We start from the raw sequence: 19,220 nt of genomic DNA, 5'->3' as shown, positions 1-19,220 counted from the left end.
CTCATGCACAAAACCCATTTAATAGAGCACTTCATCTTAAACCAGGCCAACTACAGACTCACAAACAGGACAAGAGCATGGGTTCACCTGAAGAGAGAGAAAGGGGTAAAAAATCAGGGCCTAGGAAGTTGGCCTCTAACAAAACACTCAGGCCTTTTTACTTTCTCCTATAGCATGAAAGGTTTACTCAAGATCCAGCAAAATACTCCGGACAGGGAAGCCGGGTGAGGGAGTCTTCAGTATGTGGAGAGCCCGTCCTGCTTTCTCCTGTGTGGGAATGAGGCTCCCCCACACCCACACACACAAACTGGCTTTAGACTGGGTATCAACAAACTATGGCCCCTAGACCAAATCCTGCCCAGTATTAGTTTTTGTAAATAAAGTTTTGTTGGAAGATAGATGAATTTATTCTTTGACATTTTGTCTACGGCTGTGTTTGCACTATAACAGCAGACCTAAGTAGTTGCACCAGAGAACACAGGGCCTGCAAAATTGCCTACTGACACTTTGCAGAAAGTTTGTTGATACCTGCTTTCCATATTTGGCTAGATTTTCTAAATATCAATATGGCACATGTAATCGATCTTAGGTCCTTGACCAGGGAAGGAAGATCAAGATGTCCCCTTGGGTATTCACCAGGGGAGGTATGAAGTAGGATGTCCATTAGAGGAACCAAAATGGAAACAGATGTGGCCAGAATAGGATATGGCAGAGTGTGTGCCGGGAAACGTTAACCAATGTTATGTGATAAAATGGTCAACTGGGAACCACAGTGTTAAATGACTTTAAGCAGATTTCTCTACTGCAGGATTTCTCAGGACCTTTAAAATGCCATTATACTGTGAGATTTCGGAGAAGGTGATATGGTTCCCAAAGCTCATTGTCCCCATGAAACTATCTTCTTTAGAACATTCCATGGCAAATACTGAACTAAAAGAAGTCTTTAGAATCATGCTTTCTGGCAACTGGAAATGAACACTATGAGTGCTGTGGCTTAATGAGCACGACTTTCTCTCGGCAGGGAAAAAGGGAGAACAAAGAAGAAATAAAGAGACCCACTGCGGAGAAAAAGCAGAGGTGTTTGAAGGGAAGAAGAAAGCAAGCAAGGCCCTGGAAAGACATGGGAGGATTGGAGGAACATGTGGATGACTTGACTGTCAGAGAGAAGGATGTGTCAAAATCATGGCTGTGACCCAATGCAGGATGTGTGGCCACTTGTCATCATCACCACCACCATCAGCAGCAGCAGCACCAGAGACTAACCTTCCCTGTAGCCTCGCTACTCTGCAAATCCTTGAAACATATAAAGTCACTTAATTAGCATTTTACAGGTGAGGAAATAGAGTCATAGACAAGTTAACTCCTCCAGAGTCAGAGCTTATAAAGCTTGTAAGGGGCAGTGTAGCGATTCCACTCTGGGAGCCTGACCCCTGAGCCCACATTCTCACCACTGCAGTGCACTGCTCTACTTCTAACTGCATGAGGTGGAGGACTGGAATTTCAGTAGTAACACCAAAAGAATACTGTATAGAAATGCAACACCAAATCATGTGGAGGAAAAGACAAAGCAAACCAACCAATGTCACTTTGGATATTTAACTGCACAGAGCCAAACAGCTAGAGTACTGATTTTTTCCCCCACAGCACAGCCAGATGTTTAGACATCATCATCTTCTCTCTCTCTCTCTCTCTCTCTGATTCTCTCTCTCTCTCTCTTACTCTTGATTAGATAGATATTCCTTCTTATATCATGTTATATATGTATCTATCAAGCATATTATACAACATATTAAACTTGCTCATAAAGTGAACATAAGAAGACATTTTTCGAATGTTAAAAAGCATTTTCAACTTGAACACTGACCAAGCTCTTGTCCTGTTCATGACTCTGTATTGACAACGCGCTTCATTTAGATTTCCACAACTGCCAGTCCTTTGGGGGACAGGGGCGGTTGGGGAACCTCCGAACAGCTTCCTGGGACAGATTCCGAAAACATGAATCACACATGAATTAAATCTTTGGTGGCTCAGAAACATACTTGCATTAAATGCTGGACTAGCATTTATGTGTCCTAGCTAGCTGCTGATTTCCATGTTTCACATATGATGCAAAGAGTCAATCACAACATTTTGGGCTGGTGGGAATAAACCCGGGATGTGAACAACTTGCACACTGCACACTGAGGATACTGGATTTGCTACAATGGCAAAAAAACCCCAAACAAACCCCAAGACAAAACACAAGTTTGGTTGGAATGCTGCAAACATTGGCTGGGGTTCTGAAGGCAAAGCTTGTGTGGGCCAGCCTACCTCTGATTTACTTTCTTGCACCTATAGCAAAATAAAGGGCTGGTGCAGGGCGAAATGGAAAGGCTGCCACGCTGCTTGTAAATTTCTGTTTACCTGGTGGCTGGCGAGGGCAGGGCTTTGGGCTCCTCCGTCCAAAAGAGCTTCAGGGCTGAGTGTTCAAATAGCGGCTGGCCCCAGGCTGCTGCCCTTCACTCTGCTGCTGCCGCTTCTAAGATCCCATTGGGAAACCCAAAGGGCTGGAGAGCCCAAGGCCAATATTTCCGAGAGAGTGTTCCTCCCCTACTTGCACCCCCCTTTGCTTGCGTTGACTCTGGAGCAGCTCAGGTTTCTTCCACCCTGGGCGAAGCAGCTGGGAATCCAGACGTTGCGCTGGCGGCCCCTGAAACCACTTCCAGATGTGCTGGCAGGCCAGCTGGGATGGGCCTGACTTCCTCTGGCATCCTCGTCCAGGAGTCTGCGCAAAAACCACGCCAGAAACAAGGCTGCTCTGGAGGAAAAGATCAGAGACCGAGGAAGAGCAAATGCTTGGAGGGTGAATTTCTACCACATGTTGGCTCTAAGGTAAACTGTCCAGCAGAAGTGGAAAATAAAGTTCAGAGTGATTTTAAGAATAACTTTATAACTAGCTTCTCCTGAAATCTAGTGATTAAAATGCTGTTGTCCCCAAATCAAAGCCCAGATAACAATTATGGTCTCGTTCTACCAAGGCAATGATAATCGACAGGTTTCAAGAAGGTTTGTGCTTGAACGTGGAAAGGAATCAACCCCACCCTGCTGTGTTGTTTTGTGTTTCTGTCTCCGATTCTCAGAAACCCAGGAAATGGTGCCTGCCGACAGTCTGTCTACCTAGAATTAGGGAATTTATTTCTGCAATGGCCTCTCTCTAGTTCCTAGAAGGAAATGAGGAGCCCCCTGCTCACTGCCTCCTTCTAAAGTGGTGTTGCTGGGCCCTGGCCAGTTTGGTTCAGTGGTTAGTGTCAGTCCAAGGACTGAAGAGTTGTGGGTTCGATTCCCAGTCCTGGTTGTGTGGGAGGCAATCAATGATGTGTCTCTCTCACATCGATGTCTCTCTCTCTCTCTCTCTTTCTCTTTCTCTCTCTCCCCTCCCTCCTTCCCACTCTATCTGAAAAAAAAAATAATAATAATAATAATAAAAAATAAAAATCAATGGAAAAATATCCTCGAGTGAGGATTAAAATAAATAAATAAATGGTGTTGCCAAAAAGAAATATAATGTAAGCCACACTGTAATTTTAAATTTTCTAGTAGTCACTTTAGGAAATTTACAAAAAGGAAAAATTAATTTTAATGATATACATATTTTATTTAACCCAATATATACAAAATATTATTTTAACACGTAATCAATACAAAACATTATAAACCACACATTTTATATTTTGGAAGAACTAAGTCTTTGAAATGTGATGTGTATTTTACACTTGGAGCACACCTCATTTTAAGTACTAAATTTCATCAGAAACAATAGATATTCATTTATATTTCATAAAATGTACCATTTAAAAGTAAATTCACATACCCAGGTTGTTCCAATCATAATTAAAAGTTTTCCAATAACTGAGTATTGGTTTTTCAATTTAATTAATTGAAACTAAGTAAAATTTAAAATTCATTTCCTTAGTGGCATTAGTCACATTTTAACTGCTCAAGAGCCAGTGTGGCTAGTGGCTACTGTTCTGAATGAACAGTAATTGTAAGAAAAAAGATTTAGTAGGTATTGTTTTTCAGGCTTTTACTTGAAGAGTGGGCTTCCAATAGCATAGAACTTTGAACACGAACTAAGGGTTTTCATGTCTTCGGTTTTTGTGTGTTTTTTTGGTACATGCCCCTAGTGGGAACCGAACCGGGGACTCTCTGGTTCACAGGCCAACGCTCCAACCACTGAGCCAAACCGGCCAGGGATTCATGTCTTCTGTTTTATTTTCACAACATTCCTGTCAAGTAAGTTGAGCATTGTGGTTTGCCCCAATTTGCAGATGAGCAAACCAGGCTTTGAGCAAGTTAATGTACAAGTTCCCAGAGCAAATTAGAGACGAAGCCAGGACCGAAGTTCCTATTCAGCATTTCCCAACTGTTTCTTACTTGAGGCATATTTCAGGTCCTTGGATTTCTGGCAGCAACTCTAGGGTTAAACTAGTTACTGTGCTCTTCACTAGCACCACTGACACCACGTCACTGTATAAAGTAATTGACTGCCCTGGAGGCATTCCCTTACCCAGCAAGCATGCAACTCTATTTGGACCTGGCTTGACATTGTTATTCCTCTTCTTTCTTGACTCCCAGCAAGGTGTACTCTGAAACCACAACTCCAGTCACTGTTTTAGCTAACAGACATGGTTGTAAGATACTTATCTCTAGGTGTGGCAAAAGCATTTTTATACATTGATCCTTGTGGGAAGTCAGAAGGTTCCGTGGCGCACAGGGTACTGTGCTCTAAGTACTCATGTTCTAGTCCTTGTTGCACCCACATAAGCAAAAATAGCATCAACCTTTCCTAGCCCAGGGCTCGCCACTGCTCTTCCAGAATTATATGCTGTCAGGAGCAGCAGGACAATCCCTCAAGCACATCCCAAGCCATTGTGATGGAAAACACTCCAAGAGAACTCCTGCCCGCTCCAGTTTCCTCCAAAGATCGTGTTTTTTCCTCCAGTGTATCTCTCATCCACCGAGCAAAATGCCTGACCCAGAGTAAGAGCTGGTGAATAAGTAGGTTCCGAGAGTAGGACAACTAAAGCACCCAAGAGGGGAAATCAGAATTGAAATAATAATTATGTGGTTTTCATAGACCCTGCTTGCTATCCATATTAACTTTACATGGATCCAAATCTCTCTCATCGTTGATCTTTGCACACTTTCTCCCTGAACCCCTGCTACCCTCAACTCCAGATTCTTTCTCCTTTATTTCTGCTGGGCCATGTCCTAAGGATGCAAGGAGCTTATTATCCATGATCTAGATTTCTATACTGTATGTACATATTCTTCCCTGGGGAAGAAATGAGGAGAACAGAAAGATACAGGATATAAGTGCTGTGGCTACCGGCATCGGCTTGGTGACAGACACGTATAGGTATTAGCTCAAGCCTTATACTCACACATAACTGAAAATCTCAGTTCAGTTTTGTTTTTGTTTTTGTTTTGTTTTTTAATCCTCACCCGAGGACATTTTTCCATTTTTTGTACAGATAGAGTGGGAGGGAGAGAGAGGAAGAGAGAGAGAGGGAAACATTGATGTGAAAGAGACACATCGAGTGGCTGCCACCTGCACGACCACCCAGGGCCGGGGACAAACTGCAACCGAGGTACGTGCCCTTAGCGGGAACCGAACCCGGGTCTCTCCAGACTGCAGGTGGACGCTCCAACCGCTGAGCCAAACCGGCCAGGGCTCAGTTCAGTTTTTTAATCTATAAAGTGGGGGAGCCTCATAGGACCCTTGCTGGGGTTAAAAGGCATCATGCATATAAAATACTCAGTAAGGGCTCAATACATGGAGGTTATAATGAGTATTGTCTGGAGGAAACCAAGGTATGGACTAGGGAAAGAAAGTAGAACAGTATGATGTTTACAACAACAACAAAAAGTCCAAGCAAGTTATATTATGTTGCAAACACTGCTGGTAGCCTACTTAACCTTCTCTGCTTCCTCCCTTCAAATAGAAACACAATCTTTTGGGGCAGTAAGGTGCCCCTTTAAAAATACTCACCTTAGCCCTGGCTGGTTTGGCTCAGTGGTTAGAGCAAAGACCTGAGGTCCAGAGAGACCCAGGTTTGGTTCCCACTAAGGGCATGTACTTTGGTTGCGGTTTGTCCCCGGCCCTGGTTGGGTTGTGCGGGTGGCAGCCACTCAATGCACTCAATGTGTCCCTTTCACGTCAATATTTCTCTCTCTCCCCCTCCTCCTCCTCCTCCTTCTCCTCCTCCTCCTCCTCCTCTTCTCTCTCCCTCCCACTATATCTGAACAAAAAATAGAAAAAAAAATGTCCTTGGGTGAGAATAAAAAAAATAAAATAAAAAATACTCACCTCAGACATCCTAAGTTAGAGTGTCATGTGAGCAGAATCAGCTGTCTGTGACTTCCTAGAAAGCTACATTTCCTGGCGAAGTATCTGGTAGCTTTTGCCCTTTCTTCCTGTCTGAAATCCACCTTTGATGCCAGGAGGTGGAGTAGCATCTTGCAGCTCCGAGGATAAAGGTCCAGGCTGGGCTGCTGCATATGGTCACAGCAGCTGTGCATGGAGACTGCAGTGTTGAATCAGTCAGGGGCCTGGCAGGGCACAGACAGCTCAATCCAACAGGCCAATGGTAGATATTTTGGGTGGAAAAAAGAAGAAGGCTATTTGAAAAGGTGTAGTCAGCCTAAAGGAAACTTAGTTAAGAGATGGTTCAGTAGCCTGGGGTTAGAATTTGCTGGGAGCCATTATCGCCTCTTGCCCTGAAGGGTAAGGGAAAGGAGTAATTAGCAGGACTGGGAGGAAGTAACTGCATGAACAGGGCAGCCCAACAGTGGCAGCCTGTGTTGACCCAGAGGAAAGGGACTAGGGGGCTAATTCCCCCAACCTTACAATCTCCTCTTGGTGGTGCCTCCCAAACCCAAGTGGAAGTCAGGAGACAAGGGAGCTCAAGTGATGTAATCCATTTTGGTCAGCCTCTCAGAGCACTGAACAGGTTGAAGAGTGCAGGCTTGACCTGTATAAGCAAACAGATTATCCTTGCACAGGGTGGCTCGGGTCTGCTTGCGTTTGTGTGACTCAGCAGCCTTGCACATGTTAAGAAGGCAGAGCAAGAACACAGGAGGAGCCTTAGTCCTTGATGGCATCAGATGTCACCACAGCAGCTCAGCTAACTACTTATGAACCATCTTGCTGTGTGAGGAAAATAAATCCACATGTGCTTGAATCACTTTGGTCAGGTTTCAGTTCTATGCCTGAATACAGTCCTGTGTGATCTACATGCATCTCACAAGCATTTTAAATTTGTGGTGTCAATAGTTAATGCAATGTATATCTGAATCATTATTATTCCACATTTATTTCTTATTAGTTGAAAGTCAAATGTTCATTCCTTCTTACCCAATGGGCCTGCCTTGTTGAGTTTAGATAAGGCCTTTAAGGGCGATAAAGGTGACTGGAAGGAAAGGAAGAAGCATTCTATAGTAGCAGTGACTCACTAACTGGATCAGGCTGACAAGCCTCTACTTATTGCCTCCATCTCCCAGGGCTAGGCTCCAAGATCACCCACGTGGGGGCAGAAATTCAGTTATAGGAGCCCCAATTCTCTCTTTTGCCTGGTGGAGCTCAATGATGGGTCATCTTTTTGTCTGGAGCTTAGGTGCGCTGGGCTCTTCCCTGCTGCCCTGAGCTGCATCCTACTCTTTGTACCTGGGTTCCCTCTCTCCCACGTATGATGACTGGTTTTCTTTCTTGGCTCTTGAGCCAATTTCCTGTTCTTGTAACTGGTGTAGACTCTACCTGGCCTAGAAGTCTGCCTTCTCCATGCCTTGGCCACAGCTCTAGCCAAGACCCATGGCCAGAGCCCTGCGATCTGTGAACAGACCTCTCAGACACCATCTGCTTCCTCCATCTCGGGAACAGTGCCTGCCCAGGCTCTCTGCTGGTTAGTCCAGTCTACCCGCTGGCACTCCCCAAAACGTCTTCTCAGAACTCTGCCAATAAACCCTTGGCCTGCATCCTCAACTGAGATTAAGGTATCCCTTGGACATGGCAATTTACATTCTTGGCAGAAAACAGCACTGTCTGCCGCCTCCCAGCACCAGCCCTTCCCTCTGAGGCTGACTCCTCGGTGGCTTGCAGCTCAGGAGGAGGAGTAGAAACGGTAGCAATAGAATGAAAATGATGATGATGATAGAAGTAAAACAATTTACTGCTTACTAAATGCTAACTACCTGCAAGGCATGGCTTAAGTGCCGCACTGTGCATGCTTTGCATGGCCAGAGCACACATTTCAGTTTCTGCGGTGTAGTTTAATAGCACCAGCCCCCAGGTAACCCCGTTCAAATCTCTTACCACAGTACCACTGTAATTTCATAAGTACAAACTTTGCTGCTGGCTTTTCAGTCCACAAAATATCCATGCAAATCAAAGATCTACATCATGGTCAGTCCCTGGAATCTGTTACTCAGTTTACATATAGACAGCAAAGCATGTAGTTGTGATGCTTCCTCAATACCCAGTGATGAGTCCATGTGATATTTACAAAAATGGGTAACAGAGAGAATTGACCAACAAAGATAACAGTGTAATAAAGAAACAAAAAGTGATCATGGTAGGAGTGAAGTTCCAATCACAGGTAAATGGAGGTAGAGAAGAAACAGCTGGACATTGGGATATAATTGTTCAACTCTAGACATGCAGCCAGGGCAAGTTAGTAAAAATGAATTTATGAACACAAACGAGGATAGTGGTTGTGATGAAAAGGCTGCAGATATTTCAGAGAAAGTGAGTGAGCAAAAAATTAACACTAACAGGACTCTCAAAGATGTTTTGTGACATCAAAAGTGCAAAGGATAAAATATGGGAAGCTGGTCCACACTTAGAAAGGAATACAGCAATTTGCCAAGGCTCAGAAAAGATGTTCACTATGCACACAGTAAGTTACATAAGAAGGGGCCCTTGGTAAGTTTCATACAAAAATTAGAACATTTCGTTCTCAATGTTTCTCATGTCTTAAATTACAGCATGACAAATAAATATTTTTAATTTCCCTAGACATAAAACCAATAGTAAGAAAGTTTTAAATATTTTGACAAAATTTTAAAGGTCACGGAACAATTACGATTTTTCCCACTTTACAGCATTTTAGCTTACATAGTCTTTTTTTTTTTTTTTTTACTGAACTGCACTACCATGCAAAGCAAGGACTGCCTGTGTTTTACATATATTCTCTCACTTGATCTTTAAAGTAACCCTAAGCAATGCTATTATCATCCCCATTTTATAGATAAAGAATCTGAGGTTCAAAGACGATAAATAATTTGGCCCAGACCACATAGCAAGTAAAAGGCTGCTCCTATTGGATTCTAAATCCCATGATATTAACCCCTATGCTATACTGTGAGTCCAGGTACATGATGAGTAGTTGATATGGGGGAGCAGGTGTGAAGGAGAGAAAGTGGTGAGGGATAAAGGTACCCTCTCTAATGTAACCTAAAAAGGCCAGAATAGCATTTTCCAAAAGAGCTTTCTGTTTTTTATTATATATTTATAGAATATAAGTATTTATATCATTTGTAAAATATAATATAGAAATATAATATATTCAGCCTTAGTATACATGTAAATCTACACGTACTCCTTGATCTATCTTTTCTCGGTCCTCTGAGATCTTGGTCCATCAAGTTTCAGCTCTTCCTGAGGCAGGCCTAGTTGGTTAGCTAACCAACTCTCATTTCCAACCTTCTTTTTCCTTGCCTGCTTCTCATTATTGAGACTGAAAACAAACAAACCACCTTCCCAGACTCTGGTAGCCGCCACCCTTTTATAAGATGACTCCTAGTGTCTGCTTTCTTCTTTCTCTGTAAGAGAATCTTGAATATTACCTGGGCACATGGCCATTCTAAATAAAAACTGAATTTCCCAGCCATGGCTGGTGCGGCTCAATTGGATGGAACATTGTTCCATACACCAAAAGGTCAGAGGTTCGATTCCCAGTCAGGGCACATACTAAGGTTGCACGTTCGATCCCTGGTCAGAGTGTGTACGGGAGGCAACCTAATGATGTGTCTCTCTTGCATTGATTTAAAAAAAATGTTTTCATTGATTTTTTTAGAGAGAGGGAGGGCGGGAGAGATAGAAACATCAAAGTGAGAGAGAAACATTGATCAGCTGCCTCCTGCACGCCCCCTACCGCAGAGAGAGCCCACAACCAGGCATGTGCCCTGACCAGGCATTGAACCGGGACTTCTCAGTCCATGGGACAATGTTCAGTCCACTGAACCATACCAGTTGGGTGCATTGATGCTCTTTTTTCTCTCTCTCTCTCACTCTCCCTTCTTCTCTTAAAAAAAAAAAAAAAAAGTCAATAAAAACATATTCTCAGGTGAGGATTAAATCAAACAAACTACATTTCCCAAACTTCTTCAACTAGTCTTGTGACTAAATATTGGCTTATGGGATATAAACAGGAAAAGTATGTATAATTCTAGAATGTGTTCTGGAGAGGGGAATGTTCCTTTCTCTTTACTCTTTTCTGTGGGCAGGAATGTGGATGTAATGGCTAGAGCTGAAGCAGCCATGTTGGGCCATGTGTTGGAAGGGGGGATTCCAAGCCATAAAAATGTACAAATTCCTGAGGATTTGGTGAAACAGAGCTGCCATGCCATTTTTGGATTGCCACCTCCAAAATTCATTTACATGGGAGAAACATCCATTTTTAAAGCCATTATCATTTTGGTATTTCTGTCACTACAGCTAATGTAATCTTAATATACCAAATGCCCCAGTTCTGAAACTGAGGGTTCTGGGTGGCTTATGGGCAAAATGCTTTGCCTCCCTGTAAAAGGAGGGTTCTATTTCCCCATCCTAGCTGTCCTCCTACTTCATGTCTTTGGGCATGGTTGTCTGAGAACACAATGACCAGAACAACAGCCTTCTTATGACCACAAAGGAAAGGTCAAGAGAAATTCAAAGCAACTACCCAGAACCATGACACCAATGAACTGCTGAACTAACCCTGGAGCCACCTACCCAAGATTTCTTGTGCAAGATAATTACGAGCCTTATCATTTAGCCACCATGTGTTGAATACTCTGCTGCCTGTGGCAGAAAGCATTTCCAAACGAAATTTCTCTTGCTGTGTTCTGAATGTTTATGTCCGCCCACAAATTCATACATTGAAAGCCTCATCCCTAAGGTAATGTTAGCAGTAAGTGGAGCCTTTGGCATTTTAGTGTATAGGTAGGTCATGAGGATGGAGCCCTCATGGATGAGATTAGTGCCCTTATAAAAGAAACCCTAGAGACTTTTCTGGCCCCTTCCATTGTGCAAAAATACAGGGAGAAGTCAGCAGTCTGCAACCTGCAAGTAATCTTCACCAGACCCTCACCATGCTGGCACCCTGTTCTTGGACTTCCAGCCTCCATAACTGTGAGAAATAGATTTCTGTTGTTTATAACCCACCAAGTCTATAGTATTTTTGTTAGAGCAGCTCAAACAGTATCAAATATCTTGACTGTTCCTTCAGTCTTTCTTTTTCAATTGGATCTTATTTAGGGCCACAGTCAAGTTTCATGTATTCAAAATAATAAGAACAGCTTGCCCTGTACCCATTTCTCCCCTCCAGCCACTGTTCTTTCTTTCCTGTCATGAGCAAGTCTCTGTATAAAGTGGACTATTCATGTTATTTGCATTTCCTCATTTGTTACTGATTCTTCGATCTTCTCTAGCCTTCCTTCATCCCACACCACTCAGTATTTTAATCTAAGCCACTAATAATGTCCTAATTTTCAAATCAAATAAACACTTCGTCTTTTTCCTTTCTGACCTCTCTATGCCTTTTTTTGGATTTGATAACCACTTCCGCCTCTGTGAAACCCCCTTCACCGGTAGCTTCTTAGACATCACCCTCCTCAGTTCCCTTTTGACCTCTCTGGCTCCTCATTCTCTATTTCCTTCATGAGTGCCTCTTTCTGTCTGTATCTCTTAGATGTTGGCTTTTTCAGGGTGCTTTTTTGTTTCACTCTTCTCTTCCCTTTCTACATTCTCCTCCTAGGTAGTAACTTCTATTTCTGTAGTTTCCAAGATTGAAGGTGGCTTCCTTGAGAACTGAAGAACCTAATCTAGATTCCTCACTTAAGCAGAGTTGAGTCAAAGCTGCTCTGGTAAAATATCTTTCCTATTGGATTAAGCACTTAAGTCACAGATTGAATTGTGTACTCCTCAAAAGGTATGTTCAAGTCCTGACACCCAATACCTGTGAATGTGACCTTATTTGAACATAAATGTAATCAAGTCGAGATGAGATCTTTTTTTTTTTTTTTTGAGATCATTAGTATTGGCTTTAATCCAATATGACTGATGAATTTATAAGAAGACAAGAGACACAGATACACAGAGACAATACCCTGTGGTGATGGAGGCAAAGACTGGAATGATACAGCCACAAGCCAAAGAAGGCCTGGGATTAATGGTCACCACCAGAAGCTAGAGTCAAGGAAGCATTCTCCCCTACAGGTTACAGAGGGATGATGGCCCTGCTGACACTTTGATTTTGGATTTCTAGGTTCTAAAACTGTAAAACAGCAAATTTCTGTTGTTTTAAGCCACCTGGTTGGTGGTACTCTGTTACAGCAGACCTGGGAAACATACACACTTCCTCCATTGTCCTGCAGCTACTTATCTAACCAGCCAGTTATAACTTGCAATCTCTTTTGTTTGAAGACTATTTTGCCTTCATCTTTCTCCTAGTTCAGGCATTTTTGGACTTTCAAATATCATAGACCAGTTTGTATGTTTAACTTAAATATTAACATTGGGTTTGCAACTTTTAAATTTTGCCCTTAATCTTTTTCTTTAAGACTATTAAACAAGCCCTGGCCGGTTTGGCTCAGCGGTTTGAGCCAGCTCAGCAGTTTGGTCTTGGACCAAGGAGTCACAAGTTCGATTCCGGTCAAGGGCACATACCTCAGTTGTGATTCAGTCCCCAGCCCTGGTCAGAGTCATGTGGGAGGCAGCTAATCAATGTCTCTCTCTCACGTCAATGTTTCTCTCTCTCTCTCTTTCTCCCCCTCCTACTCTATCTGAAGATAAATGGAAGAATATCCTTGGTTGAGGATTAAAAAAATATTAAGCAAAAAAACAAAAAAAACCCACCATCTACTTACAGCATCATTCATAAAAGTTAGGACATTTTAACATTGAACTTTCAAAGGACAGTACAGTCTTTAATTTTTTTTTTAATCCTCACCTGAGGACATTTTTTTGTTTTTTTTGTGTTCAGATAGAGTGGGAGAGAGCAAGAGGAAGAGAGAGAGAGAAACATCGATGTGAAGGGGACACATCGAGTGGTTGCCATCTGCACGACCCAACCAGGGCCGGGGACAAACTGCAACCGAGGTACATGCCCTTAGCAGGAACTGAACCCCATCTCTCTAGACCGCAGGCCGACGCTCTAACGGTTGAGCCAAACCGGCCAGGGCTTCCTCAGCAGTTAGAGTGTCTACCTGCGGTCCAGAGAGATGGGGTTCGGTTCCCGCTACGGCATGTACCTTGGTTGCAGTTTGTCCCGGGCCCGGTTGGGGTCGTGTGGGTGGCAACCACTGATGTGTGTGTGTGTGTGTCTCTCTCTCTTCCCCACTCTCTCCCTCCCACTCTATCTGAAGAGAAATGCAAAATGTCCTGGGGTGAGGATAAAAAACAAAAAACAAAGATTAGATGGATGAGAAGGTGGAGGGAGAGACAGCTTCGGTTTAAGGGAGTTGGAAGAGGGGATTGAGCTAGGCATAGGAGGGAAATTGAAAATGATAAAAGAGGAGGAAAAAGGAATTTTAGGAAATTTGATGTATGTTGTATGATTACTCATTCTGGATAGTGTAAGGTAGGGATTTAAACTGCTTTCAATTTTTTTTTTTTTCAGCTTGACTTGTATCTCTTTGAGTGTGATTCTGTGTAGGACCAGATCACAAGGGTTACATATAACCGTGATCAGAAGCAGTTGTGTGGTTAAAGGTAGGGACTCTGGAATCAGAAACCCTGTGTTTGAATCCTGCTCCCAATCCTTTTCTGCTGTGCCCTGGGGACAATTACTTTACTTCTCTGTTCCTCATTTTCCCATCCACGAAAAGGAGGTAACAGTACCCGCTTCCCTGGATTGTTGGGAGATCAAATGGTTAATACAGCTAAGGTAATTAGGACAGTGCTTGGCAATGGAAGATGCTCAAACGTTAGTCATTAAACAGAAATCTCTATATAACCTCTCACTTTCTTACACAGAATTTTTTTAAAAAACCCTTGCTTAGCTCTCCGTTCCTAAACTTCTTGACATGGCAACCTCAAAACCTGATCGGCCTGATTCGCCTTTGCAGGCTCAGCCCCGACGTTCCCTGGGGTGGAGTTGGTTCGCCCCGCGCAGCGCTGCGCGCCCGCTGGGTCCGGGTCCAGACCCCCTCCCTCCTGCGTTCGCGGGCATCTTCCGAGGCGGCTTTCCTCCCGCGGAGCTGTAACTGCTTCAAGGGTCTGACTCGCCCGCACATCACAGATGCTCGAAGTGGCGGTAGAGGAAAACGCTGTACCTGCTCTCGCAGATACAAAACGGGGGCTCTGGATGGGGAGGGCAGACTTGGTCCGTGGAACATGTCCTTCTACCCAGAGACCCGTTGCCTCCGGTCCCGGGCCGGCCACGTCGCCCGGGGGCGAGGGCGAGGGCGGGGCCCTCCTGCCAGGACCCCTCCGCTCCCGCAGGCCTCCAGCCTCGCCTATGGCGACCGCGGTCACGTGACACCCCCCCCCCCCCGACCGCTCACAGCTGGAGGCGGGTCCCCGCCCTCCCCCGGGAGCAGAGGCGCCGGAGCGGGCGCGCTGCATTGTGGGCAGAGGGGCGGGGGTTGGGAAGATGGCGGCTCCCAGCCTCCTCAACTGGAGGCGGGTTTCTTCCTTCACGGGGCCGGTCCCCCGCGCCCGGCACGGACACCGGGCCGTGGCCATCCGGGAGCTGATGATCATCTTTGGTGGGGGCAACGAGGGCATCGCGGACGAGCTGCACGTCTACAACACGGGTAGGCGCGGCGGCGGCTCTTCGGCCCCGCCTGTGGGAGCCGCGGAGGGGGAGGGGAGGCGAGGCGGCGGCCGGGGCCCTGACAGCTGTCACCACGGGGCCAGTGCCTCCTCCCGCGGCGGCGAGGGGCGCGGCTCGGCCGGGCGGCCCCGCTCCCGCGCTGTCCCGGCGGCAGCTCCGTTTCCCCGGTGCCCGCGGGGCGAACCGGCCCCGGAGCGGGACGCGCCGGCCCTCCGGCGAGCTGTCCCGAACCCCCCCGCCCCATCCCTAGCGGACGTCGGCGCGCGAGGGAGACTCTTTCCAACCGCCTGGGCCTCATCCCACCCCGGGGCTCCGAGATCCCTCTCCTGTCAAAGCCCCGAAGCAACTCCAAACCGAAGCGCCTCCGGACCTCTCCCGTCTTTGCCTTCTTTCCTTCCTTAAGAGGAAGAAAAATCTAGGGGCTGGAGTGCGGAGGAAAAACCAGCCCGGTACTTTCACCCTCAATACAGCCCGGCCTCTGGCAGGTGTCAGTTTGGATTTTTTACCCCACCGGTAACTCTCTTAACTGTCGGGGAAGTGGTTGGCGGGTGAGACCAGCGCCTGTCTGCACAGCTGGGTGTGTGCGCCGCCGCTCAGCCGCGCTGCGCTCGCTCGGGAAGAGGACTGTCACTTAAGCCCCACTGCAAATCACAAGTGCCGCTGGCCGGGCCCTGCCTTGAGTACCCCCGTGGATTAGAAAGGAAGCTGGAATTTCATTTTTTTCCCACTTGTAAATGCTCCAGCTGTCGTGAGAAACCTGTTTCCTGGTGTAAGGCTAATGACTGAATTTTGGGTCTCTACCATAATAACTTTTCTTTGACCCAACAACTTAATCACAGTGGCCATTTAAAGGTTAATACAACAGTGCAGTGGGGGAAATTTTATTTGTTCATCCTCTCCTTCTCCTGGTACCCCAGCGTATGAAGTTAAAAAGTTGTTTGACAATTTGGTGTAGTGTGAAACCTCAGTTTTGGAATAAGTTAGACCTGGTTTGAGTTTTGTTCTCCCAGTTTCCCAGCATCAGTGCTAAATGTCAGATTTTTCCTTTGTAAAATGGAGATGATGATAACCACCAGAATTTTTGTAAGAACTAAATGATATCGATCAGGGTTTTTCAACAGCAGCACTATTGACATTTGAACCAGAGAATTCTTTGTTGAAGGGGCCGCACTGTACTTAAATGTAAGTTTGGCAGGATCCATAGCCTCTAACCACTAGTAGCTAGTAGCACCATCCCCCACCCTCGTTCAGACAACTGAAAGATTTTAGTTTACCCCTGGGAGGCAAAATAATCCCCAATTAAAAACCACTGATATAGATGATACCTATAAAGTACATACTCATAGTTTGTAATAACTGTTTATTATAACTGCTTTTAGGCCTTGGCCAGGTAGGTCAGTTGGTTAGAGTGTTATCCCTATATGCCAAGGTTGCAGGTTCGATATCTGGTCAGGGCACACACAAGAAGCAACCAATGAATGCATAAATAAGTGGAACAACAAATTGATCTTTCTCTCTCTCTCTCTCTCTCTCTCTCTCTCTCTCTCTGTTTCCCCTTTCCTCTCTCTCTCTCCCCCTCCCTCTCTCTCTTTCTCAAAAAAAAAAAAAATCAACAAATAAAAAAATAATTGCTTTTAATTTTATTTTGGCAACTAGTTACAAATCAGTGGTTCCTACCAGCTGTTAGAGGAGACATCCCTCCAGGCTGCGCTGCCCATGGATTTGTCTGTGATGGTACCAGAATATTAGTATTTGGGGGAATGGTTGAATATGGAAGATACAGCAATGAGTTATATGAGTTACAAGTAAGTGTGTTTCAGATTTATTGTTTCATTCTGAAGCTGTAATAATGATATTGCTCATAATTCAACAGACTGCAAAATATTTCATTAACAAACAAAATAGTGTGAGCTTCACCTTTTATAGTTTAGAAGAAATTTTTTCCACTTCACTAAAAAACTAGTTTCTAATATAAGTCTTTTTTCCCCATACCCAGTGGAACATTTGTAACATTAATATATCTGTTATTTAGCCTCATTGTACCTGTTATATGTTTATGGTTTTGTATTTTAGTGCAGTTCTTCAACTTCAGCCTGCAATAGAAGCATCTGGATGGCTTGTGAAAACATAGATTGCTGGGCCCTGCCTCCAAGAGTTTCTGATCAATATTGTCTGTAGTGGGAACTCACTATTTGCATTCCTGCCAAGTTCTCACCTGCTGCTGCCGGTCCCCAGACAATACTTTGAAAACCTCTTAGTTATAGAAATCATTACCCTCACACTCAAAAAAATATATATATATTTTTTTGTGTGGCAAGACATACAAATGAGGAATGGCAGTTTTACATATCCTTTCTAAATTTGACTCTCTACTAAACCACATGAAGAGCCCTCCGCAACAGCCCTATTTGACTTTTATTCCTGAACTGTTTATATGTTCTCAGGGTTGTGATCTATGTTTTCATAAGCCCTCCAGGTACTTCTGTTGTGGACTGAAGTTGAAGAACTGCACTAAAATACAAAAGCCTAAATATATAACATGAGGGCATCTGGTAATTGGCAGATGTAGCTGGATTATACCTATTTACAAGCAACTCGTTTAAAAAATAGTTTTAGATAAAGAAAACATTTATAGCCAGAGAGTAAGTTTGGGAGTTTGGTTTATTAAATGATCTTTGTGCTTACTTAAAGGATAAAATATATACCATTAATGGATTACCTAATTTCAGAAAGTAAGACTACATAAATTACATTTAACCTTAAAGCTATATGTAATATTTAATTTTTCATTCGGAAAATATTTTAGGACTGTTAGTGTTTATTATTATAGGTTTAGTTTGCCATTGTGGAAAGTTGTGACTATAGAAGACTAGACTAAATTTCTTTTTTTTATCCTCACCTGAGGACATTTTTTGTTTTGTTTTTTTGTTCAGATAGAGTGGGAGAGAGAAACATCGACGTGAAAGGGACACATAGAGTGGTTGCCACCTGCACGACCCAACTAGGGCCAGGGACAAACTGCAACCGAGGTACATGCTCTCAGCGGTAACCGAACCCAGGTCTCTCTCGACCGCAGGCTGACGCTCTAACCGCTAAGCCAAACTGGCCAGGGCAAGACTAGACTAAATTTCTATTAGAACGTTTATTTTAATTCCAGAAGTTATCTGCTTAGTTGTCGTTTGTCCCAAAAGTACCTTTTGGAGCCTTCTGATTGGATACAGATTTAAATGTATTAGTATAATGTTAACACTATTAGCAATACAGGAATACTTTCCTGATTTTGTCTGAGTGTATTTATGCTCTTTTTTAGGCAAGTCGTTGGTTATGGAAAAAAGTAAAACCCCATGCCCCTTCTTCTGGTTTACCTCCTTGTCCTCGGCTTGGACATAGCTTTTCTTTGTATGGTAACAAATGCTATTTGTTTGGTGGCCTGGCAAATGAAAGTGAAGATTCAAACAATAATGTTCCCAGGTATGCTGACCCTTTTTCAGACCAAATGCTTATTTTATGAATTAGATTAAGAACATGTAATTTCTTCCATCTTCACTTTTATAATGGATGAAGCTTAGCCTTTTCTGTATTTAAACTTAACAGAGAACAAATTTGTGTGCATTTGTGTTTTCCTTAGTTCCTGGAATATATGTTTTCAAAACTATGCAAACTTTTGTAATTAGAAATCCTTATTAAATTGATACTAATATAACTGCTTGTAACAATATATTTGTATCTTTTGAGCCTGCTAAAGTATTTTAGTTGTCATAAGTGATCGAGAAAAGTAACAAATGGTTAGTTTCACATTTGGGAATTTGGTGACAAAAATCTGCCTATAAATGAAGACCATCATTTCCATTTTTCATACAGGAAGCTATTAGAGTAGTTCCCACAAGCAAATACTTTTTTTGTTGGCTAATCCTCACCAGAGGATATTTTTTCCATTGATTTTTAGAGAGAGTGGAGGAAGGGAGGAGAGACAGACAGACATCAGTGTGAGAGAGACACATTGATTGGTTGCCTCCCTCACTCACCCCAACCGGGACCACAGCCAGGGATCGAACCTACAACATAAGTATATGCCCTTGACTGGAAATTGAACCCACAACCTTTCTGTCTGTGGCCCGATGCTCTAATTGCTGAGCCAAACCAGCC

General features: G+C 43.9%; 2 protein-coding genes across 3 annotated transcripts in view; one reads left to right on the top strand and one right to left on the bottom strand.

Annotated features, from left to right (window-relative positions):
• Window positions 1-2,707, bottom strand: part of GLT8D2 (glycosyltransferase 8 domain containing 2) — a 39,211-nt gene extending 36,504 nt beyond the window's left edge. Inside the window, exon 1 of the mRNA XM_036252137.1 lies at window positions 2,404-2,707. The gene's annotated coding sequence lies outside the window, so the exon portion shown is untranslated. The remainder of the gene's footprint in view (window positions 1-2,403) is intronic.
• Window positions 2,708-14,865: 12,158 nt separating this feature from the next.
• The window catches only part of HCFC2 (host cell factor C2), a 45,991-nt gene continuing 41,636 nt past the window's right edge, over window positions 14,866-19,220 (top strand). Inside the window, exons 1-3 of one of the 2 annotated variants that reach the window (XM_036251469.1) lie at window positions 14,866-15,054; window positions 16,731-16,879; window positions 18,385-18,545. In XM_036251469.1, coding sequence (XP_036107362.1) covers window positions 14,892-15,054; window positions 16,731-16,879; window positions 18,385-18,545 — 473 coding nt within the window. In that variant the 5' untranslated portion in view covers window positions 14,866-14,891. The remainder of the gene's footprint in view (window positions 15,055-16,730; window positions 16,880-18,384; window positions 18,546-19,220) is intronic. The other variant, XM_036251470.1, reaches the window with a different exon arrangement.

Source organism: Molossus molossus, unplaced genomic scaffold (assembly GCF_014108415.1).
Source record: "Molossus molossus isolate mMolMol1 unplaced genomic scaffold, mMolMol1.p scaffold_m16_p_10, whole genome shotgun sequence".
Lineage (NCBI taxonomy): Eukaryota > Metazoa > Chordata > Mammalia > Chiroptera > Molossidae > Molossus > Molossus molossus.
This window is presented reverse-complemented; position numbering and strand designations above follow the sequence as displayed.